This window comes from Poecile atricapillus, chromosome 30, assembly GCF_030490865.1.
Source record: "Poecile atricapillus isolate bPoeAtr1 chromosome 30, bPoeAtr1.hap1, whole genome shotgun sequence".
NCBI lineage: Eukaryota > Metazoa > Chordata > Aves > Passeriformes > Paridae > Poecile > Poecile atricapillus.
This window is the reverse complement of record NC_081278.1, coordinates 3,591,143-3,615,095: the sequence shown is the minus strand read 5'-3', so window position 1 is coordinate 3,615,095 and position 23,953 is coordinate 3,591,143. Positions and strand designations below refer to the sequence as shown.

Sequence of the window (23,953 nt, the reverse complement as noted above, 5' to 3'; positions counted from 1 at the left end):
CCAGTCTGTGCAGTCTCCTGGCCTGGATGCTGGGGATAAGACCCTCTAACCGAGAGATTCCTAAGCCCCCATCCCTTGTGCTGGAATACAGCAAAGTGTCGCAAGTGTAAGCTGGTAAATGAAGCCACTCTTTTACCTTCATCCGTACCACTTGATCGATGTTTTTGAGGAGCACGAATGGTGTATCTGTGTGGTCAGCGATGTAATATAATCTGGGGATGGTGTACATTTTTAACAGATCTACTTTTTGCAGTGGTTTTAGTTTTGTTCTTCCTATCCGTTGCAGCCATATGTTGGTTTTAGCTAGCAGTTCAGCCTGGGCAATGCCAACCCAGGGGTCCACTTGCAGCCCGAGGTATTTTTCTGATTCTCCTGGGGGTATCATGTTGAGGGGTGTGTTATTCATAGTCCATGGGGGGCAATCATTGATGGTATAAGAGTCCTTAGTTGGCTTGATGTAGAAGCCGTGGCATTTCTCCCCCTGCGTCTTGAGACCGGTGATGTCACAAAATGTCTCAAGGATCTTGATGTTATGCATCATCCCCTCCCAGGAGTCGCTTAGTAGCACTAAATCATCTGCAAAAGCCATAGCTGTTATATTGGCGCCCTCACATTTATATCCCTGTCCTTCCTTTTCTAATTTACACAGTAGAGGGTCTAGCGCGAGGTTAAAGAGCAGTGGGGACATAGGGTCCCCCTGTTTGACTCCCTTTAGTATATTAATGGGAGCTGATGTCTCATCCTGGGTCTTAATGCATGTAGAGGTGTTCACATACTTGCTTTGGATGAGATTAATGATGTGCTCATCTACTTTCCTCTGCCTTAGGCTCTCTATAATATGCTGGTGACTCACTGTGTCAAAGGCTTTGGCAATGTCCACAAAAACAACTGCGATCTCGTTGTGCTCCCTCTTTGCGGTCTTCAGCAACAGTTGCAGGAGCTGGAGATTCTCGGAACATCCCGGTGCCCTTGTGAATCCCTTTTGACGAGGATTGATGGGGCAAGCCTTGCTCAGACGTGCTGTCAGGACTCTGGAGAACAGTCTCAACACTGTTGAGCCATGATGCCTGAAACAAAAATCCTGAGTTCCCTGTGACAAAAGCACAGTGGGTAGCACAGATTGAAAGAGGCAATTGCATCTGTACTGCTAAAATTCAAGTGGCAAGCAGAAGAGGGGCAAGAGCAGCCGGGATCTACAATTGCCAAGGCAAAGGCACCAACAGCCTCCTGCTGTCACCTCAGGGTGAGTAAAACAGTGCTGAAAACAGCGCTGGAACCCAATCCTTTCTTCCTCTGAGGGCTGGCTGAGGGCAGCAGAGCCGGGCCCTGAGGAATCAGGGCTGTTTGTGGGGGATTGTTGCTGTAGTCCAGAACTGCCCTGGGAAAAGCCCTGGGAAGCCAAGGCAGGTGCAGGTGGGAAGGGCTGGCGCTGCTGCTGCTCCTGGCCGGGAGCCCCGGCCGGGCCGGGCCGGCGCCCGCTGCGCTGCGGCTGCTGCTGCTGCCAGAGCCGGGCGGGACTCGGGGACAGGGAATGGACACGGGGGGACAGCAAAGGCCTTGGGGGCTGCAGGGATGTTGACACTGGGGCCAGCGCCAGCACAGAGCTTCAGCCCGCAATGAACCCCGAGGGAAACGCTGGGGAAAGGCTCCATTCAGCCTTTCTTTACTCGTCGCTGTGAAGGGACTGAAATAAAAGGAGAGTGAGCAGGGCCCGACCCCTTCTCCTTTGGGAGGAGCCCCTGGGGCTGTGAGGGGCTGTGAGAGGATGTGAGGGCCCATGAGAGGTCCTGTGGGGCCATGAGGGGCTGTGAGAGGCCAAGAGAGGTTCTATGGGGCAATGAGAGGTTCTATGGGGCCATGAGGGGCTGTGAGGGGCCATGAGGAGCCTCAGCCCTGGCAGGAGGGGTCCCCACCATGTCCCCAGGGCAGAGCAGCCGTGAGGGGCCGCGAGTGCAGACGTGGCAGCAGAGTGGACTTGGGGCACCTCTGGGAAAGGATGAGACACTTCCACATCTCCAAACCATACTAAACCCACCATTAACAGGATTTTCCATCTTTAGAATCTACTGGCAACTTGGAGCTGAGTGTACAGTTTAATCCTGGTGGGAAAAGTAAGGGAATTTTCCCAGTGTGTGACATCCAGCCATTTTTATTCATGTCTAAGATTTAAAAGTCTTGACAGTGAAAAGTAACACTAATAAATAATAATAACAAGAAGAACAAGAAATAAAGCCCTGAATCCCAGCAATCAGCTCAGAAACATGTTTTTGATTGTAATAGATTAGTATTAAAGAAATAAATTAAATAGATTACATTTGTAATTCAGATGTGTTTCATCCTTTTCTAAGGTTCTGGTCCCCTTCCTCAGGGATCATTTCCTTTACTCACCCACTTTCTAATAGGTAGAAGGGAGTTAAGGGCAACAGAAAAGGCAACAGCTCCTGTTTCAAAGGGAAGCAGCCACCACTCCAGGGAACCTGAATTGTCCCCAGGCATGTGTGTGCACTTGAAGGGTGAGCGGGTGTTGGGGACAGAGATCTTGCACTCCTTCTAAGGCTGTGAGAAACCCACAAGTGGCAAAGTATCATTGTGGGTCAACTCCTGCTGAAATTCCATTCCCCCACACCCTCCAAATGGGCAGGCAGGGCTGGGTTCTGGCAGGGTTCAGTTTTGAGTGCCTTGTGCTCCCTGGCATGGAAGTGATCCTATGAATTCTGGTACTGATGGATTGTGACATGGCTGCTGAAGGAGGAGGGGGAAATCTCAGGAAAGTCTCTTGTTCTCCCTTCTCCCTACGGAACCCCCTCTCCAAAGAGAAATGCCTGTGCTGGGTTTCCATGGCACCCCTTCCCTCAGGGCAGTGTCTGACCCACTGTGTGGTCTGCAGGAGCCAAAGCCAGAGGAGTCCCAATATCAGTCACCCCACGGTCCCCAGCAGGAGAAAGCACTGCTTGCAGTGGGGTTGCTGATCTGTGACCCTTCCTGGTTCCATCCACCCCACTCCTCTCAGCCACAGACACCAGAAGGATTCCAGGAAAGCCACAGTGCTCTACCAGATGCCAGGAGCACTCCCTGCTGTGGCCTCAGGGATGCTGGGTGACGTCGTGGATGAGGATCTGTGGCTGGTGATGGAATGTGTGGATGGAGGCCCTTGACAGGAGGTTGTTGGAGACACGCATGGGGCTGAAGGAGAGATGGCAGCTGTCAGTCGGGAGGGCAGGGACCTCGCTTGAGAGTCCATTGCCTTGGACACCCTCAGCCACAAGATGTCCAAGAAGTCACACAAGACTTCGGCACTCTCAGCCTTATTTGCCCCCAAGTTCCAGCTTTCTGTACATTTACAGCAGAGAACCTTGCTTGTTTCTAGAACTAGAACAAAGATCCCAGATGGAACAAGCCTTTCTGGTTTTAGTCAGAAGCATCAGTGACCAAAAGTTGTACTTCCTTTGGTTTGCTCACATCTTTGTTCCTTCTCAGTGTTCAGGCTGGGTTGTGGGGTGTCCTCATTTGCTGCATTCTCTGAGTTCCTCTTGGATCCTTTGAGCAATAAGTTGTGCCCTCTGAGGATCCTTTGTGCTCCTTGGTGACCCAGGAGAACCTTCCAGGCAGTTTTTGGGGGAGCTACTGCTGTGATGTCACAGGAACGTTGCTGTGTCCTTGTGGTGTTCCCACTGCTGTGGGGCACAGAGGCCTCAGTGTCAGAGCGGCTCTGGGCGCCTGAGGATCCTCTTGCCCGAGGCATTCTCAGCAGCCAGCCCAGCCCTTAACCAGTGTCCTGTCCTTGCAGGGGGACAGACAGTCTGCAGACATTTGCAGCACAGCCAAAATGATCCAGCAAGTGGTTGCTGCAGTTTGCACTCTGGACTCTCTGGCTTCTTATGGGTATTTTTTAACCCACTGGGCCCCTGAATCGAGGATTTCCCCAGGTGCACCATATGTGCCTTTGGGATTGCTCTGGGCTTTCTGTTCTTTCTTTGGAATAGAGGTGATTTTGAAAGAAAATTGCCATTAAGATGCCATTTATTTGGGAAAGCTCCTGCCAACAACTTCTTAAAATAGGGGTTGTTTGTAGCCAGCAGGGTGTGCACAGCATTTGGAATGGAGCCTGGGGGGGTTCTGTTCCCCAAGAAGAGAGTCTGTGGCAGCAGATCCTGGCACTTCTTCCGTTTGCTCACCCAGCCAAAAACTGGACACAGCCTTGTATTTTGTGCTGTTCTCTTGCTTGCTGTGTGATCCAAAAGGTCTGTGACTCCAGGAGGGAAGTTGTGAAAGTAAAATGCTTTCTCTTGGCATTGACTTGTTGTGTGGGATTTTCTAGCAGAGGCAGCTTTTTCTCCTAACAGCATCTGGCTCAGGTGAAGGTCCCCTCACACATGGATACTGGGAAGCTCCTTCTTCAGTGAGCAGGAAAGGCACCTTTGGTGTTCAGAGATCCCAGCTGTTCCTTTTCAACACCAGTATGAGCCCAGTTAGCTCCAGTATGATCCTTGTCACATGGCAGCATTCCCAGTACGGTCCCATTTGCCTCTGACTAGATCAACCCAGTCAGTCCCAGTATGATGTCATTTGCTCCCAACATGCTCCCAGTTGCTCCCAGTCACCCCCAGTATGGGGGATGATGTGCATGGTATGTTCCCAGTCATTCTCAGATACTCCCAGTATGAGTCCAGTCAGTCCCAGTATGATCCAAAATTGGATTGCTGGGAGGCTTCATGGAATCCTGGAGACCACTGTGACACTCTAGGGCCCCATGGAACCGTGGTGACACCAGGTTGGCTGGGAGTGTTGATGTGCTGCAGGGTAGGAGGGCTCTGTACAGGGACCTGGACAGGCTGGATCCAGGGCCCAAACCCAACAAGGTGAGGTTTAACAAGTCCAAGTGTCAGGTCCTGCACTTTGGCCCGAACAACCCCTGCAGTGCTACAGGCTGGGGACAGAGTGGCTGGACAGCAGCCAGGCAGAAAGAGACCTGGGGCACTGATGGACAGCAGGCTGGGCATGAGCCAGCAGTGTGCCCACGTGACCAAGAAGGCCAATGGCTCCTGGCCTGGATCAGGAACAGTGTGGCCAGCAGGAGCAGGGCAGGGATTCCTCCCCTCTACTCTGCACTGGTTGGGCAGCACCTCGAGTGCTGTGTCCAGTTCTGGGCCCCCAATTTAGGAAGGCCATGGATGGGCTGGAGCATGTCCAGAGAAGGGCAACAAGGCTGGTGAGGGCTCTGGAGCACAAGTCCTGTGATAGTAAAAGGTCTCAAAATCTTAGAAAATTTGGGGACTTAGAAAGAAAGTTAGGTTTGGAAAGGCCTTGGAAAAATTTGCCCTGGGAAATGTTAGGCCGTGTACTTGCTAAAGATCAGGTCAAACTGCACCTGTGTAATCAGTAGATGATCATGATACAATTGTTAGATATGATTGGATATAATTATTGTTTAAAGAACATGAGGAACAATGTTAGGGGGCTGGGGGGATCATGAGAAATCCATGCTTGGGTAAAAACAATGCATACAATAGAACAATGTAAGTTTAATAATTAATATGTAAGTTATATAATGCAAGAGTATAAAACATGTTCAGTTCAATACCACGATGGGTCAGATTTGGGTATGTGTACCCCTGACACCCAGATCTCTTAATAAAGCACCTTCATATAATCATTTGTGATTATGTGTGTTCCTGAATGCTAACCATTTAATCAGATTTTACTGGAATTTTGTGGGATATTTGTGGAATTTCGTGGAACTTTTGTGGAATTTTGTGGGATATTGAGGAGACTTGAAAAATTTTGAGGGATTTTTCTTAGATTTTATGAAAATTAGAGTTTTTTTGAAATGTTTCTGGAATTTTTTGGCATGTTTCTGGAATTTTGTGGGATTTTTGTGGAATTTTGAAGGATTTTGTGGAGACTTGAAGAATTTTGAGGGATTTTTCTTAGATTGTATGGAAATTGGAGGAGATTTATTGAGATGTTTCTGGAATTTGGTGGGGTTTGAGAAGCTTTAGGGAATTTTGTGGGATTTTTTCAGAATTTTGTGATACTTTTCAAAAATTTTGTGGGATTTTCGGAAAATTTAAAGAATTTTTGGGATGTTTCTGGAATTTTGTGGGATATTGAGGAGACTTGAAGAATTCTGAGGGATTTTTCTTAGATTTTATGGAAATTAGAGGAGATTTTTTGAAATGTTTCTGGAATTTTTTTTTTATTTTTGTGGAATTTTGAAGGATTTTGAGGAGACAAAGAATTTTTAGGGATTTTTCTTAGATTTTGTGGGCATTTGTAATGATTTTGTGGGATGTTTCTGGAATTTGGTGGGGTTTGGAGACGATTTAGGGAAATTTGTGGGATTTTTTTCTGGAATTCTGTGGGATTTTTCTGGAATTTTGAGGGATTTTTGTGGAATTTTGTGGGATTTTGAGGAGACTTGAAGTATTTTGAGGGATTATTCTTAGATTGTGTGGAACTTGGAGGAGATTTTGTGGGATGTCTCTGGAATTTTGTAAGATTTTTCTGTAATTTAGTGAAATATTGAGAAGTCTTGAAGAATTTTGTGGGATTTTTCTTAGATTTTGTAGAATTTTGTGGAGATTTTGTGGGATGTTTCTGGAATTTGTAGGGTTTTGAGAAGATTTAGGGAATTTTGTGGGATGTTTCTGGAATTCCGTGGGATTTTTCTGGAATAATGTGGGATGTTTCTGGAACTTTGGGGGATTCTTGTGGAATTTTGAAGGATTTTGAGGAGACATTAAGAATTTTGAGAGATTTTTCTTAGATTTTGTGGACATTTGTAATGATTTTGTGGGATGTTTCTGGAATTTTGTGGGATGTTTCTGGAATTTTGTGAGATTTTTGTGGAATTTTGAGGGATTTTGAAGAGACATGAAAAATTTTGAGGGATTTTCCCTAGATTGTATGGAAATTTCCAAACATTTTGTGGGGTGTTTGTGGAATTTGGTAGGATTTTGAGAAGATTTAGGGAATTTTGTGGGATTTTTCTGAAATTTGGGGGTATTTTCAAGAATTTTGAGGGATTTTTCTTAGATTTTATAGAAATTAGAGGAGATTTTTTGATACGTTTCTGGTATTTGGTGGGATTTTGAGAAGATTTAGGGAATTTTGTGGGATGTTTCTGGAATTTAGTAGGATTTCTGTGGTATTTTTTGGGATTTTTATGTAATTTCGAATAATGTTGAGGAGACATGAAGAATTTTGAGGTATTTTTCTAGATTGCGTGGAAATTTGTAATGATTCTGTGGGATGTTTCTGGAATTTTGTAGAATTTTTTTGGAATTTATTGAAATATTGAGAAGTCTTGAAGGATTTTGAGGGATTTTTCTTAGATTTTGTGGAGTTTTGTTAAGATTTTGTGGGATGTTTCTGGAATTTTGTGGGATTTTTCTGGAATTTTGTGGGATTTTTGTGAATTTCTGAAGGATTTGAGGAGACAGGAAGAATTTTGAGGCATTTTTCTGAGGTTTTGTAGAAATTTGAGGCAATTTTGTAGAATGTTTCTGGAATTTGGTAGGGTTTTGAGAAGATTTAGGGAAATTTGTGGGATTTATTCACAATTCTGTGACGCTTTTCAATAATTTTGTGGGATTTTCTGAAAATTTAAAGAATTTCGTGGGAGGTTTCTGGAATTTTGCGCAATTTTTTGGAATGTTGTCACTGTAAGGGGCCTTCTTTGTTAATATACCTCATGTTGTGTCATGTTTGGTAAATACCAATATTGTTGTACCAGCCTTGTTAATGCCACCTGGCCTTGTCTATTGCCTCTGCTGCTCCCGGCACCCCCCAATGGCACCGATGACAGCACCCAGTGTGTAGATGAGCCGAACTCCCATGGGGGGTAGCACCCAGGAGAAGTGGGATTAACATCCCAAGACCCCAAGAATCAGCGAGCCATGGCACAAACTGGACTCCAAACTACACTGAGGAGCAAGGGAGAACATTGAGCAACTTACTGATGTTCTCGGCCTTGTTGTTTTAACTACACAACATTTACTATCCATGACTACCCTAGGTTTACAATGAACCAGTGTCTTCCTACAGACTCTCCTGAAGACGGAATCCCCATCTCTGCCTTGTTGCAAAGTTGAACACCTCCTTTTCTGGGTTGTCCATTGGGAACAGCAGTGGTCGAGCTCCCCCACCTAGATCTGACCTCAATAAAGGCATTAAAAAGGAGCTGCTCTCCTTGCCTATTCTTTTCAGAAGGACTGACCCCATGGCAGAGTGACCCACGCTGCAGCACTGTGAGGGGGCTGTTCCTCATGGGATGGACTCAGGTTGGAGAAGTTCCTGGAGAAGTCTCCGGTGGGAGAGAGCCCAGGGTGCAGCAGGGGAACGACTCCTGTCCCTGAGCAGGGGGAAAAGCCCCGGGGGATGGAGTGACCATGGCCCCATTCCCTGTGTCCCTGCACTGCCGGGGGAGGAGGCACAGCTGGGAGAAGGGAGGGGTGGGGGGAGCTGGTTTTAAGGGTTTTCATTTACTTCTCATGATCCTGCTCTGAGTTTTTGGAGTTTTCTGCCAGAAATCTCTCTCCTGCCCCACTCATCCACAGGGATTTGGGGCAGTTTTCCCTTTTTGGGGAAAATCCCAGCAAGGCACTGATGCTCCTAATTAGAGGTGGAGAAGTGAGGCTCAGGGCTTCCCGCTGAGCCGGAGCCACCGAACACCCAGGGCTGGGAAAGGCGGGCCGGGAGCTGCAGAGAACTTTGTTTGTATCCGGAGCTCAATGGCAGCTCGGGCCGGGCCCGTTCCAGGGCTGTTCCTCATGACCGCCTCTCCCCTCACACAGCCCGGGGGGCCCTGAGAGCGCGGGGCGGGGCCGTGCCGTGTGCAGAGCCCGCCGCTGGCTGCGATTGGCTGCTGCTGCCGTCACTCGTGGTTCTGGCGCGCTCTGATTGGGCAGAGCGGGGACAAGCCCGGCCCCGCTGGCGCCCCCAGGGCGGCCGTGGGGCAGGAGAGCCGCCATTGCCGGAGCGTCTGTGCGGGCCCGGGAGCGGCGGCAGCAGCGGCCGGAGCCCGGTGAGGCGGCGGCGGAGCTCGGAGGCGGCCCCGGCCATCGCAGGTGGGAGCCGCGCTCGGTTCTGCGGGGGCTCGGGGCTCGCTGCGGGCCCGGGAGGGGGCGGCATGGGGCTGTGGCCGGTGAGTTGTGCCGTGGCCGGCCCGTGTTGGCCCTGGCGTGAGGGCGCTCCGGGAGCGGCTGCCCGCGGTCTCCTTCCCGCTGGGGCCTCGGCAGGAGCCGGTGCCGGAGCAGCGCTGGCTCGTCCCGGTTCGTGTCGGTAGCCTGGAGGTGGCTGCGCTGTGCCCGGGGGTGGGCGGGAAAATTCCCGGCGCTAGAGGTTTGTGTCCCCAAAGGAGCCAGAGGAGTGGTGTGAAAGTGACTTTATTGCTGCCCAAAGGGAGAGGCCATGGGGCATTTGCCATGCGCTCTCTCCAGTTGCTGGAGGACGCGGCCTCGTTTTTATCCTAATTTTCCCGGCCGCATGTCCCTCTCCCTTTCCCCACTGGCGGAGGTGCTTGGAAGGTTCAGACTTCCCGATCTGCCTCCTGTATGTCCCGGTTAAGATGTACACCCCACTTTTGTAGAACATCCGATATTGATGGCTCTGTTAAGTCTTTGTTCTTCTGGAAGTTCAGGAATTTAGCGGGACCTTGTCGGAGCAGCGGTCCTTGTCAATTAGTAACATTTTCTGAAACTGATGCTTTGTCCCATTGCTTCCTTACGTGCAAGTCCTTGGCCCTATCTGCAAGCTGATTCACTCATTGACTCTGTCTTTTATTCCTGTGTGTTTCATTTTGGGATTGCTCTCAGTGCCCTCATTCGCTGTTCTTTTGTAGCTGTTTCTGGCTCAGGAGGTCTGGCTGCTCCCTGCATCCCCTTGCTCAGCTGCTGAATGAGCTGCACTCAGCAAGGTGTCGTGCATGGTGAAAAGATGAGAGTTGCTATAGAACATAAAAAGGAGAAACTGCATTCGTTTAACCCGTGGTCTGCCAGGGAACCACAAAAAAGTTGCCCATTCCCATCCTTTCCACATATGGACCGGTACATGAGCTCTTTTCTTATATCCTTTGTTATCTGTTTCTCCACTTTTCCTTTGTGATCTATTTTCCAACAGCAGTTTGAGTCATTTAATTTTCCACAAACTCTACCTCCTTTTCCTGCTAAAAGATAATCTGACTCCATCCCATGGTGAAATGTTGCATTCCTCATCTGAGCGGATTGGTTGTGAAGAAAGTCAGGAATTGGAGCTGTCTGGTTGGGTATTATTTTGAGGACATCCTGTAATCTAATTATGCCATGGAAATGATAAATGGGTTCTCTGGCACCTGATATGAATTTGTTAAGGTTCCCAGGGGCTGGTCCATGGTGTTGCAGGATTTGTTTGGGTGGCCGTTCATCTTTTCCCCATTTTTGGGTGCTCCCTCCAGCCAGGGCTCCATCAATTGTTGGCTTTTCTCTAATTAAATCAGCACATATTTGGATTCCCAACTGATTTCCCTTAACTTGTGGTACCAAAAAAAGCCCCAGTGCTCTAATTCACCCTATATGACATAGAAATTGAGAGCACAAGTTGAGGTGGGGAGTGGGATGATCCCCCCATTTTTTATAGTGAAGTTTTCACAACATTCTCAATTTGCTGTTTTCCTTTTCAGCTTAACCTATTTCTGCTGCAGAGTCAGATATCCTCACCATGGGCTCTGCCTTTAGCTGTGCAAATTCCCCTTGTGCCAGCAGGCAGAGCTTGGGGTGAGGGGCAGAGGGGATCAGCCCAATTCCTCCCCCAGGCAGGAAGACCCTGGTACACTGTCCATGCTTTGCTCCAGAGGTGTTGATTTGCATTTCTAAAGCTCCTCTCCTGGCTGTCTGGAATGAAGCTTCTCTTCCAGGGCAGCCTTGGGATGACTCACATGGAGCCTCCCCACAATCTGCTTTTTTTTCTTTTTCTTTTTTTTTTTTTCAACAATTTTCTATTAACTCTTTTCATTTTAAAGGGCCTCCTTTCAAGCTCTTCTAGTTTTTAAAATGCAGCTTAAAGGTGAACATGGAAAAACCCATACCATAATTTTGTCATCACTAAGAGCCATGCACAAACATAAAAACAGAAATTAGAAAGCAATCAAGTGTTTTCTTTTTCTTCTCCTCTGACTAAAAACTGATTCTCACACCACTGGCCCAAACAGAACTGACAGTAGAGAAGTAGAATTATTACAAAAAATTCTTCTAATGGTGTAATCCTTTCACTGCAACTGTGAAAAGCAAGAACTCTCCAACAATGCCTTTGGAGAAATAAAGCATTACTTGATTCTGAACAGAATCATTTAAACCACACATAGTCTGCATGTGCAGAGAAAATCATTCCATGACATGTGAGTTTTACTAGATGTTTCCTAAACTTTGCACAGTCTGAACCCATAGAAATCCATTGGTTTTGTGTTCATTGTTTCCAGGTTGTGGAGTCCTTAGTGTTTGGTTTCCTGTTGCACCCAGATTTCTGTCTCTGATGTGAATTAGGTCTGCACTCCTGCATTTCCTGCTGAGCCTTTTCCAGGCCAGGTGTCTCCAGCTGTGCCAGGGCAGTGTCTGGGGTAGATGTTGGTTGATGTTTGCTGCTGGCCTTGATGTTTTGTTGATGGTCATTGTCTTTGTGGGAATCTTTTGGGCTCTTCCCAGTCTGTTGACATGTTAAGCTCATCTCTGCTGAGTGGTGGACCATCCCTTTAAAAAATCCTTTAAAATTCCCTTCCCCAAGGTAAATGCAAACCAAGCCTGACTGGAGAAATCAGATAAAAAATAATTTTACACTTGGTATATTTTCCCAGAATCTAATCCCAGCCAGCCCAGAGTGTAATTGAGATCCAGAGTGGAATTCTTACGGTGCCTTCTCCAGCAGCTGTGGCAAGGGCAGGCACAGAAAGCCCTGAAGCTCCAGCAGTGCCAGCCAGGATTGTCCCGCAGTGGCTGGAGATGCCAAAGGAGGGTGCCCAGGCCGAGGATTTCAGCAGAGGGTCTGTGGGCAGGCCCAGGGGCTTCCCCCGCTGGGGAGCCCTGGCTGCTGCTGCGTTGCCTTCAGTGCAAGCTCAGGGGCGGTCTCCCATCCTCCTGCTGCAGCCAGGAAATCCAAATCTGTCTCGTTAGGGACTTTTGGATTAGGTTCTTTTTCCCTTTGAACTGAAGATTGACGAGAGGGAGGCAGTTTTCTCTTGTTCCGTCTCAGTTGTTTATTTTTTCCTTATCAGCATTACAAGGTACAAGGAGCTATGTGCACTATGATAGAAAAGGGTAAAATGGCTAACAAAGATCTTCTTCAAGGTCTTTTATATGTCCATTTACCCAATTAACAGATGCCAACTAAATTATTTTTCTTAGTGACCCAATGACCCAACACCTGTGTGCTGCACTGCGGCATTTTTTACCCAATCACTTACTACTACCCAAAAACCCCTAGGAGAAGAACATGAAGAAGAAAGAAGGACAAGAGACAACACCCTAAATCCTCCATCTTGTCTCCTGTTCTCTAAACTACTTTTTCACCTAGTGATTTAAGAAACTTTCTAATCTACACACTTACACTTTTCCTATCTAACTTTAACATTTGTTTTCATGTATCACCATGAAAACATGCTCATGAATTTAATATTGTATGAAATTCAGTGTTTCTTTGAATCTTAGAACTAAGTATTAGAAACAAGGGCACACACTCTGTATCTCAGACTCCAACACAAATCTCCGGGGCTTCAGAGCCCTTGAGCCGAGGCTGAGGGGTCCCCCCGTGTTCAGCTATGCTGGGGCTGTTTCTGTGCTCAGGGACACTTAGAATGAGCTGTGTCACTTGGCCACCAGAGCTGCTTCTTTCTACTGCTTTGGCAGGACCCAATGTCCTGGTTGGATGTTATGAACAGCAAAGTCCCAAGGCAGGGTCTGTGCCAGCCGAGCTTCCTGAGGGAGGGATTCCACAAGAGACAGGATTCTGGCCACAGCCTGCTTTGAATATACATCCCTGATCTCCACCCTGCACTAGGTGGAGATTTACCAGGGTAAGGAATTCCAAAGACCAATTCCAAGGGAGATAATTGAATATCTGCAATCTGAATAAGTATTTCCCTTACTCTTGCCAAAGCCAATGGCAAAGGCCGTACCCACAGAATCTTGGTTTCTATCACCAGCTTCCAAAGGTGTTTCTTTGTTTCCCCATTCATTCTTTCTACCTGACCTGAGCTCTGGGGGTGCCCGGGGTTGTGGAGGTCCCATTGTATTCCTAAAGCTGCCATAACACCCCTGAAGGATCTTTGCTGTAAAATGAGTTCCCCTGAGTCTGTTGCTTCCATAATCCCTTATTTTCTTGGAATTAATATTTTTTAGGAATCCCTTGATAACTGATCCAGTGATTGCTGAGAAGTCAGAATTGCTTTTGGCACCCTGTTAGCTGCCCTGGTGTCACCAGAAGATATTTAAGCCTTCCTGCTCAGGGAATTTCAGTGCCAGGCTCTTACATGCACAGCCAGCTCTGCAGGTTGAGCTGATATGGGGGCTGTGACCTGGGCTTTGTCTAATTCCCTTTCCTTAACAATAGCGAGTCTTGTAATTCTTCTCCCTTCTGCTGCCCTTGAAAGCCCATCCATAAACACATTTTCTCCCTTAGGCCAGGGAATGTCTCATAAATCTCTCCCAGCCCTGGTCTGGAGCTCTGTCACTGGAATGCAGTCATGGGTTTCTTCCCAGCCCCCTCTCCAGGCTGTTCAAACAGGAGGCTGGGTTAAACCCTTCTTCTGTTCTCAATTCTAAATCCTCCTGTGCCACTGAACAAGTTTCACACTGTAATCACTGAGCTCTGCTCATCCATTTAGAGTCTCTGTTGGGGTACAAAGCTTTAACTTGATGCCAGACTTGAACGTAGGAGATCCTCCTGCCATCAGTTTTTGGGCCTCAGTTCCCATTAAAGCTGTGGCAAGTTTTGTTTACTTTTTCACATGCATACCATAACATTGAGACTATCTGGGGTTAAAAAATCACACAATGTTCTGGCTAGAACAGAGACTCCTCAATCCAGCTCCTGCAATTCCCTAATTATCCTAAGAATTGCTGCAGCTCCTTTTCAGTCCTGGGAAGTGTTATTTCTGAGATTCCCCAGACCCTCTCTGGGTTAATACACCACAAGCCTTCAGTCAAAATAGGTCCCAAATATTTAACCTTTTTATCCACTATTTGCGGTTTTCCCCCAAGTACTCAAAGATGCTTTTTAGCCTGAAAATTAAGTGATTGCACAGAGGCTTCTTCTACTTCTCCTCCTGATTGGAGCAAGTCATCCACATCCTGCATTAACCCAGTCCCTGGGGCTGGGGTAAATTCCTTTGATATTTCTTGCAAGGCTTGCCCAAATAAGGCCGGTGCTTCCGTGCATCCCTGCAGAAGGACCGTCCATGTGTTCAGCATTTTCCCTTCTACCTCTTGTTCACACTCAAAGGTAGAATTCAGTTTGCATCCTCTGTAAGTGGGCATCCCCAGAAAGCATCTTTTCCATCAACTTCTGAATGGCAGCAGTGTGAGGAGGGGACTTGGTTCAGGATAGTGTAAGGATCTGAGACTGTGGGGTGCCTCAGTTTCATCATCTCATTTATTATTCTTGGGTCCTGCAGCATTCTGTGGATTCCATCTGGTTTCTTGTTTGGCAGGATAGGAGCATTATAGGAAGACATCCCTGGCTCCAAAAGCCCTGCCTTGAGCAGGACTCACTAACAGGCTATGAGCCCTTCCTTCCCTCTCTTGGAACAGGATATTGCTTTTAGACACCTCTTGTCCTGGTTGCTTCAGGGTAATTTGGAGAGGCTTCATATCTAATTTTCCCTATTTCCCTGGGCCTGCCCACACTTCTGGGTTCACGTCAGCATAGGCCCTGCCAGACATTTGTCATGGAGTTATGTTGATATATTTTATATATTAGTAAGGGCCTGTCTGTACAAACCAGTCTTTGAAATAAATCATGATATTAATGGCTAAAGTCCTTGAAACCTTCCTGCAGAAGAGAGAGTAAAGCAAAACAATATCCTTGTGTGTAAGAGAAAAAATGTAAACCTGTGTGTATTAGCCAATAGTAACTTGCTTAGCCCGTGGACCCTGTAGAACCCTATAGAAGGTGCGCTAAAGATAGAAATAAACGGCGTTCACATTTACTTCTGTGAAGACTGGTGGATAGCTGGCGGTCTCTCAATATCTAGCACTTCGAGTGGGACACCCTGTGGGCAGGGGTCTTCGGTGGGTCCACGCACAGTGGGACGGAGCCTTGGACCGAGGTTGGTGGAGCGGATCTGAGCGCAGATAGATGCTGCCTTGGATCGGTACCGGATAGGCAACCTGAGCACAGTGAGATGCGGAAATTCGGGTTGCTGGGGGAGTCCGTGGTGCGGGGGCGTAGTAGAGGGGTCGCAACCTTCCCCCCCATCATTTGCCGCTAGCATGGAAGTGGAATTTGCGGCGGCGAAAAAACTGCTTCTTAGCATTCTTGTTAAACGAGGTGAAGCAGCCCGGGAAAACAACCTGGATATGCTCATTATATGGGCTAATTGTCATGGGCATTTGACAGTGCCCTCACTGCTCTTTGCAGTGAAGGAACGGACTGATATAACGGCTCTGATATGGGAAACGGCAATCACAGAAAAGAGCAAGGACACTGTGTCTCTCGGTCGAACTTGGCAAATTGTAATTAATACCTTAAAAAACCAGAAAAGCGAGATATGCTGAGGCTGTGAGCCCCGTAATTCTACCTGCATCACAGTGGCAGATGCCTTTACCTCCCACTGCTGGGCAAGCACTCCTATCTATGCTGCCCTTGCAGAGAGGGAGGGAGAGGCAGAGAGAAGAAAATAATGAGAAAGAAGTTCCACAGCGAACGCTAAAACAACAAACAGAATCTGTTCACTTATGGCAGGATGTGATACATCCAGAACTATTTGCTTCACTTTTGGAGTCATTTTTAACACTACAATCTTATTTAAGTTCCAACTTTACCACCCTGGAAGAAAAGAAGCCAAATTTAGATTGGTTTCCACCCGAACCAGGGGGACATGGGGGAGCACTGAGGTGTGTGCAGAGAGCGGGGGCACCCTCGGGGTAGAAGCAGTGCAAGAAAAGTTCCAAGGCCACGCTGAACAATTACAGACACAACTGAGCAGAAACAGGTGGCTCAGACAGCTTCAAAAAGAGACAAAATAGCCAAAAAATCACAAACTATATGGTATCTAGTTCAAACTTCATCACTGTAATTAGAAGTTGATAAGCTGCAATGGTCACCATTGTTACCACCTGGCCCTAAGAGATTTTTCGTGTAACATCGCCTGCTTTTGTAGAATCGTGCCCTTTTTCCTCTATTGGCGAACAACAAGAGAGAAATTGAGAGAAAAAAAACTGCATTTGTTAAAGTTAATTTTGTGAGGTTTTTTTTTCTTTCTCTCCGTTTTTCCTCTCTGCGAGAGTATATGGAAAATGTGAAGAAAGGTAACAGCAGAGCTGCAGCAGCAGCAGGGCAGGCAGTCCACCCCCCCGCTCCCTCTCTAAGAAAAAGCACCGGGATAGTACCCAGTTTGTTAAAAAGTCATGATTTATTGGGTTTTCAAAATGTTTTTATATACCCTTTTAGAGTTAATTTTGTGTTTTAAGTAATTATGAGTTTATGCAGTTGCAGTTTTTAGTGTTTTACTAGAGAAATTATTGTGATTCTTTGGAAGTTAAAAAAAAAAAAAAAAGGTGTTTAAGGTGAATATTAACAGAAGTTGCCTTGCAATAATTGGTTTTAGAACCTAAGGTTAAAATATGGTGTGATTTACAGCTTCTACAAAAACCTTCCAATTAATGTTATCTAGAGAAGAGATTTGTGGTTTAAAAAACAATTAGTTAAGAGAACTTTACTGTACAAGACAAAGTTAAGTTAAAGTATATATTATCTATTTGCTTGTTTTTTCCACAATTTTAATAAGGTAATTTCAATGTGAGTTCTTTTGTTACATAAAACACATATAACTGCATATATACCTCTGGAGGCCTAAGAACCAGCCAGCCTCACAATCCTGGCTCTCCCCTGGAGAGCTTCTCCCTAGGCGAGACACTTTTATCCCGTGAAGAGAAAAAGTGTCACTCCCAGAGGCCGTTGAGTTGAACATGTTAATTTGTTACACCCCATTGGTTTCCCTCCCTATCAATCCACCTCGATACATGTATCCAAGTTTCCCCCGCCCCTCTCCTTCCCTATAAATACCCCAGTTTTTTCCCCTGTTGGGGGAGCTGCTGTCACTGGCTCCCTTCACTGAGGGCCCTGCTACAATAAAGGCTGTTTCTCAGTGGAATGCCATAGAGCTCTCTAGTCTCTCTCTCCGCGTCGCCTGCACGCTGCCGCTGAGCTGAGATCACTCACCGGGCAGAGGACGTGCCTAAGCCCCTGGGCAGTCCTTTTCAGGACGGCTTCTTCAGGGTAGTCATGGCACCCCGTCATCTACACCGCCGCGGCAAGTGGCGCCCAACGTGGGGCAGACAAAGAGCCCCTGAAGAAGCGTCTGCCTGCAGTTTTAACTGCAGAGCGTGCCACTGTTGGAGCTGCCACCCCCCGAGGAGAACCACTTGCATTCTAGCAAGTGGCAATTTGAAGGGCTGCGACCAGGACCCTCGCTGACCATCTGGGGCTTAGAAGACAGAAGATAAACCTTGAGGACTGGCCGCCAGGTGACCACCTACCCACCAGCTTTCTGTTGGCCTCATCAGCATCGGCCAAAGAAAAAGTGTGAGTCACCCCATTAAGGGTTTTTTGGGCCTTTCTCATTTTCGTTTGCATTTTGCTGCTGGGTGGGGAGTGAGAAGGATGGGGAATCAGCTTTTCAGACCCAAGCTGACCCCTCCTGAGAGGGACTTTTATATCCAAGTTGTGGGCACCCTCAAACCGGGAAATTTTAAGTTTTCAAAAGGGGAGTTAAAGAGATCTATTCATTGGATTTTTAAACATTTTCTAGTTGATTCTACTGCTAAATCAGGAAAATTTGGGGACAATGTGGGGAGAAAGTTGTATACTGTTCAGGCGGGGGGAGATTTATCAGTTGCCATGTTTTTTCCTTTGTTTCAAACCATTATACTTTCTGTTGAGAAAGAGGGAAAAAGAGTTGATGAAGTTTTGGGCCCCCAGTTGAAACCCCCGTCCCCATTACCCTCTCCAAGTGTTCCTAAACCCTCTTCCCTACCTGAGGGACTGTTGGCGGGTGAACATAGCCACCAGGCACAGGGTTGCTGCCGTCTCCCTGACACCCTCCCACCGCCTCTCTACCCTTACCAGGACGGCACTGGCCATGCTGCTCTGGGTCTTTCCTCTACCCTCCTCCCTATGCCCACATACCCGGTTGCACCCCCCCCGGTTCTTTACGTTAGTAAAGATGGCGCTGGCAACATGGCCAGCCCCGCCATCTTGTCTCCTTCGCACCCAGGTTTTCCCACCCTTGCACCTCAAAATGGTCACTTTCCCGCCTCTACCCCTTCTCTTCCTGTCGCACCCTGCTCTTCTTCCCCTCCCATTGTGTCGCTGGGTGTAACGGCGTCGGGCCCCTCCCCTTCCATCTGGAAACCCCTCCCCATCGCGGACCCCAGTCCCGCCCCTTCCAACCAGAGCTCTGCCCCCAATGGCAATCCCACCACCAGTCCCCCCAAGACTGGGACCGGAAGTGCTAATGACGGCAACCGGAAGGAAGCCATCTTGGCTTCCTCAGCCACTCACAAGCGAGCCAGTACCGGTTGCCCGAAACGGCCACGCGCTGTCAGCAAGCACCCCCCATCTCCTCCAAGAGATGAGGACAGTGAGTCCTCATATTCAGATTCTGAATATGAGGACCACTGGGCCGAGGTACAGAGGCAAGCCACGTGGGCAGGGGACTCAGCCCCGTCCAAAAAGATCTTAGCTTTCCCTGTGGTACATAAGGACAGGGCAGGGGCACTCACTAATGTATGGGAGACCCTACGCTACAGGGAGTTACAGGAGCTGTGCAAAGCCGCTGAAGAGCATGGCCGGGGCTCTCATTTTTTTCAAACACCTACTGGAAGCCACTTTCACCGCCCATGTCATGGTGCCTCATGATATTAAAAATATCATGAACTGCCTTCTCTCCCCAGCAGAATACATGCTATGGGAAAAGCAGTGGAAAAAACCTCTGAAACAGTTGGCAGATGCATGTGCCAAAGATGCCAACAAACCAAATTTAACTCTAGAACAACTGGCAGGAGAAGGTGACTTCCAGAAACCAAGAGATCAGGCCCAAGATCTGCCTGAGGCAGCGTTACATGACATCGCTAATGCTGCCAAGATGTCTCTTTTTGTCACTCCCGATGACAAGGTGCCTACGCAGAGCTTCACAAACATTAAACAAGGGGCAAGTGAATCCTCTATTAAGTTTGTAGATAAACTAAAATTGGCAATTGAAAAACAGAGGGCTCCCAAGCACAAAAGGAATTACTGGCCAAGATGGCAATGGTCAATGCAAATTCAGAATGCAAGGCAGTTTTGCGAGCCCTTCCACTTGACCCCGAACCAACCATTGACCAAATGGTTGAAGCCTGCACCAAGCACTTTGCTGCCCCAACTGAGAATACAGTAGCACTTGCAGTCGCAAAGGGAGTGGCAGAAGGGATATCTGGCGTCTATGCAGTAGAGAGAATGAGAGAATTCAGCACAAGCCGCTGCTTTAATTGTGGCGAATCTGGACATTTTTTTAAAGACTGCCCAGAGAGACATTTTCTACAACCACCTACCCACCAATGGTTACCCAGATCAAATTGGCATTCGGGAAACTTCAAGCAGAGCACGGAACAGCCCTGCGCTCTGACATCAAATCAAATGCTGCACCGCTCCACCCCTCCTGCCAAGTCCACCATCCTGCCTCCACGGGGACCACAACCTCAGACCCAGCAAGTGGAGCAATCCAGATGGGAACCCGGCGTCAATTGGTAACCAGACTCTCCTTGCAGCTTAAGGGTGACTGTGTTTATAAGATCCCCACAGGGAAACGTGCACCACCAGGCGGTCCATCCAACATTTTAATACTTGGGGATCCAACCAACTCTCCGGGACAAGTCCATATAACACCTGAAGTCCAGACTATACACCCAGGAGATGAAATTTTCATCTCTCTAACTTGCACAGACCCTTCTTATTTTTTAAAACAGCAGACTCCAGTGGCACAAGCCTTTTTGTTACCAAATGACTGTCCGGAACAGGTTCCCCTCAATCCCACTGCCTTGTGGACTCAAGTTGTGAGCTCCAACAAGCCTATCATGGAGTGCAGCCTGTTCTGTAAAAGGGAAAAGAACCATCGCCCAGGAATGCTGGACACCGGAGCAGATGTTACCATCATTGCCCATTCCGAGTGGCCAGACACTTGGGAATTGCAGCCTGTGGCAGGGATGATTTTGGGAATTGATGGAGTGGCGGTGTCTATGAGAAGCAGGCACAATGTAATAGTAGAAGGTCCCGAGGGAAAAATGGCGACCATCCAGCCATTTGTTGTGAGGGCACCAATCACCCTCTGGGGGAGGGATCTCTTATCCCAATGGGGGACTTCTTTCCGTATTCCCAGTGGGGATTTTTAGTGGGGGGTCACTGAAGAGCGCGCTAAGCCCACCATCTCCCAACTCACCTGGAAACAACAGCATCCAGTGTGGTTTGATCAGTGTCCCCTTTCCGAAACCAAACTGCGCGCACTAGAAGCCCTCGTGGAGGAGCAGCTCACCAAGGGCCACATTACGGAGACCAACAGCCCTTGGAACTCCCCTGTCTTTGTTTTACGCAAACCAGGCAAAGACAGGTAGAGACTCCTCCATGACCTCCAAAAAATCAATGAGGTCATTGAGGATATGGGCCCCCTCCAGCCTGGTATGCCCTCACCTTCCATGCTTCCTCGGGACTGGAAGCTTGCAATCATGGACATCAAAGATTGCTTTTTTAACATTCCTCTCCATCCTCGACATGCCCCCAGGTTTGCATTTTCGGTTCCCTCCCCAAACAGACAGGTGCCTCTAAAAAGATACCATTGGCTTGTTCTCCCGCAAGGGATGAAAAATTCTCCCACCATCTGCCAATGGTACGTAGCCCACATCCTATCCCCAGTGAGGGTCCTGCTCCCAGACGCAGTTATATTACATTACATGGACGACATCTTGGTTTGTGCCGCTGATGATGACTGCCTCCACCAGACTTTGCAAAAGACTATAAAGAAAATTGAGAACACTAGGTTTGAGATCCGCGAAGACAAAATCCAGTACACTTGCCCTTGGACCTACCTTGGACTCCGGATTCATGAGTGGACCATCGTGCCCCAGCAGCTGACCATCAGAGACGACCCCAAGACCCTGCGGGACTTACATCAGCTCTGTGAGTCTATCAACTGGGTACGTCCTCTGCTTAAGATAACGACAGAAGTCCTCGTGCCCCTCTTCAATCTGCTCCGTGGCAGCGAGGACCTCGACTCACCACGCGCCCTCACACCGGAGGCCCGAGAATCCATCACCAAGGTCCAGGAGGCCCTGTCTTCGCGGCAAGCACACCGGTATAAACCCAGCCTGCCCTTCCAGCTGGTTGTCCTGGGTAAAGCCCCGCGCTTACACGCACTCATTTTTCAATGGGACATGGCATTGAAGGATCCTCTCCTTATCATTGAGTGGATCTTCACACACAATCAGCCCACCAAAACTGTTACAACTCCACAGAAAATCATGGCTGAACTCATTAAAAAAGCAAGAGTTCGTCTCCGCACTCTTGCGGGGTGTGAGTTCGCATGCATTTTCTTTCCATTGACAACTGGGGATTTGGAGCCTTTACTCCAAACCAACGAGAGCCTTCAGTTCGCTCTCGATAGCTATTCAAGCCAAATTTCTATACACCCACCTGGCCACAAATTATTTACAACCACGTTTAATTTGGTCCCCAAATTATTACTTAGCAAAACACCACTCAAGGCTCGGACAGTTTTCACTAATGGCTCTGGGAAATCTCACAAGTCAGTAATGACTTGGAAGGACCCAAGGACACAGAAGTGGGAGTCTGATGTCCAAGTGGTTGAGGGATCACCACAGATTGCTGAATTAGCAGCTGTCATCAGAGCTTTTGAGAAATTCCAAGAACCTTTCAATCTGGTGACTGATTCGGCTTATGTGGCTGGAATAGCTATGAGAGCAGAACATGCATTTCTGAAAGAAGTCTCTAACCCAAATTTATACAAATTGCTTTCTGAATTAATATATTTCATCTCCCACAGAAAGCAACCATACTATGTCATGCATGTGAGGTCACACACTGACCTCCCAAGTGCCATCGTGGAGGGTAACAAGAGAGCGGACACCTTAGCCATGCCTGCTGGAGCGGCCATAGTCCCAGACATTTTTGTGCAAGCAAAATTGTCCCACCAATTTTACCATCAAAACCTCCCCGCCCTGATGAGGATGTTCAAGTTACCCAGGGATCAGGCTAGGACAATAGTTGCCACCTGTCCCAATTGTCAATCTTTTCAAGTTCCAGTGATGAATTCTGGAGTTAACCCCCGAGGACTCAACAGCTGCCAAATTTGGCAGACTGATGTTACCCACATCCCATCCTTCAGGAGAGTTAAGTATGTTCATGTTTCGGTAGACACTTCTTCTGGTGTAGTGTTTGCCTCAGCCCACGCAGGAGAAAATGCCAAACATACCATCCGACATTTTCTCCTTGCATTTGCTACCCTGGGAGTCCCCCAACAAATAAAAACAGATAATGGACCCGCTTACACCTCTCTCAAGTTGAGAGATTTCTTCAGCCAGTGGGGGGTGAGGCACACTACAGGCATACCTCACTCTCCCACAGGGCAATCAGTTGTGGAAAGGACACACCAGAACCTTAAGAGAGTCCTTGATCAGCAGTGGGGAGGAACAGAGATCATTCCTCCCATTGAGAGGCTCTGTAAGGCTCTGTATGTTATGAATTTTCTGAATTGTTCACCTACAGAGCCTGACCCCCCTGTAATACGGCACTTCTCCAGTTTGACCCATGCCAAACTCAAGGAGAAGCCTCTGGTGCTGATCAAAGACCCTGAATCACAGCAAACACTGGGACCTTTCCCATTGATTACTTGGGGGAGAGGGTATGCTTGTGTGTCGACACCATCTGGTCCTAGGTGGCTCCCAGGGAAACATATAAAACCATACTTAGGCCCTGCAAACCCTGCACCAGAACCAGATCAATCAAAATCTCCTGTGACCCACACAGGTTCTCAAAAACAACAAGCCACCACAGCCTGGAGATGGAGACGTCGCCGGAGCCCACCGAGCCAGCCTGCCACCAGACCATCGATCAGATGGCGACCGACACAGCTTACCGCCAGACCACCCACTTCATATAAACCAAATCGTCGTGCCACCAAAACTGCCAAATGACAAGAGCCAACGTACAGCTCGACACTGTGAAACGCACAAGTTCCTCTAACTCTTTTCCCTTCCCTTTTCCCTCCCCCTCTTCCTTTTCTCACCTTAAATACCTACCCTTGAACTACTCACTTGCTAATTTGCACAAAGATGCAACTTAATGCTGCTACTGCTGATGCCTTAGCCATGCGTCCCGCTCTACGCAAAATGGCCCCACCAGCAATCAACTACCTCATCCCCAATACCCATTCCCTGCTTATATATTTTTTTTTTTCTTTTTTCAGAAAAAAAGGGGGGAGGCAGGAGAGAAAGGGGAAAAGAAAATAGCCCCCCCCAAAAGTCAGAGCTGATCTTTTTATGTTCTGTTATAGAAGATGGAGAGCAAAACCATCCTCGAGTTCCTGACCATCTGGATGCTCCCGAAAACATCAGCTGTGGATGCCAGGCTAGTAGCACAGCCCCAGGATTCGATGGACTGTGCTGCTTCAACCTATCAAGTCACAGTGAAGGCATCTACACTTGCATCCAGAGACTCCAAC

The 23,953-nt window shown here is 47.9% G+C and overlaps 1 protein-coding gene across 1 annotated transcript in view; it reads left to right on the top strand.

Moving 5' to 3' along the window:
* Nucleotides 1-23,392, top strand: part of LOC131589816 (basic proline-rich protein-like) — a 33,304-nt gene extending 9,912 nt beyond the window's left edge. The window contains exons 9-11 of the mRNA XM_058859592.1: nt 18,640-18,873; nt 21,429-21,568; nt 23,260-23,392. Of these exons, the coding sequence (XP_058715575.1) occupies nt 18,640-18,873; nt 21,429-21,568; nt 23,260-23,392 (507 nt within the window). The remainder of the gene's footprint in view (nt 1-18,639; nt 18,874-21,428; nt 21,569-23,259) is intronic.
* Nucleotides 23,393-23,953: the final 561 nt, after the last annotated feature.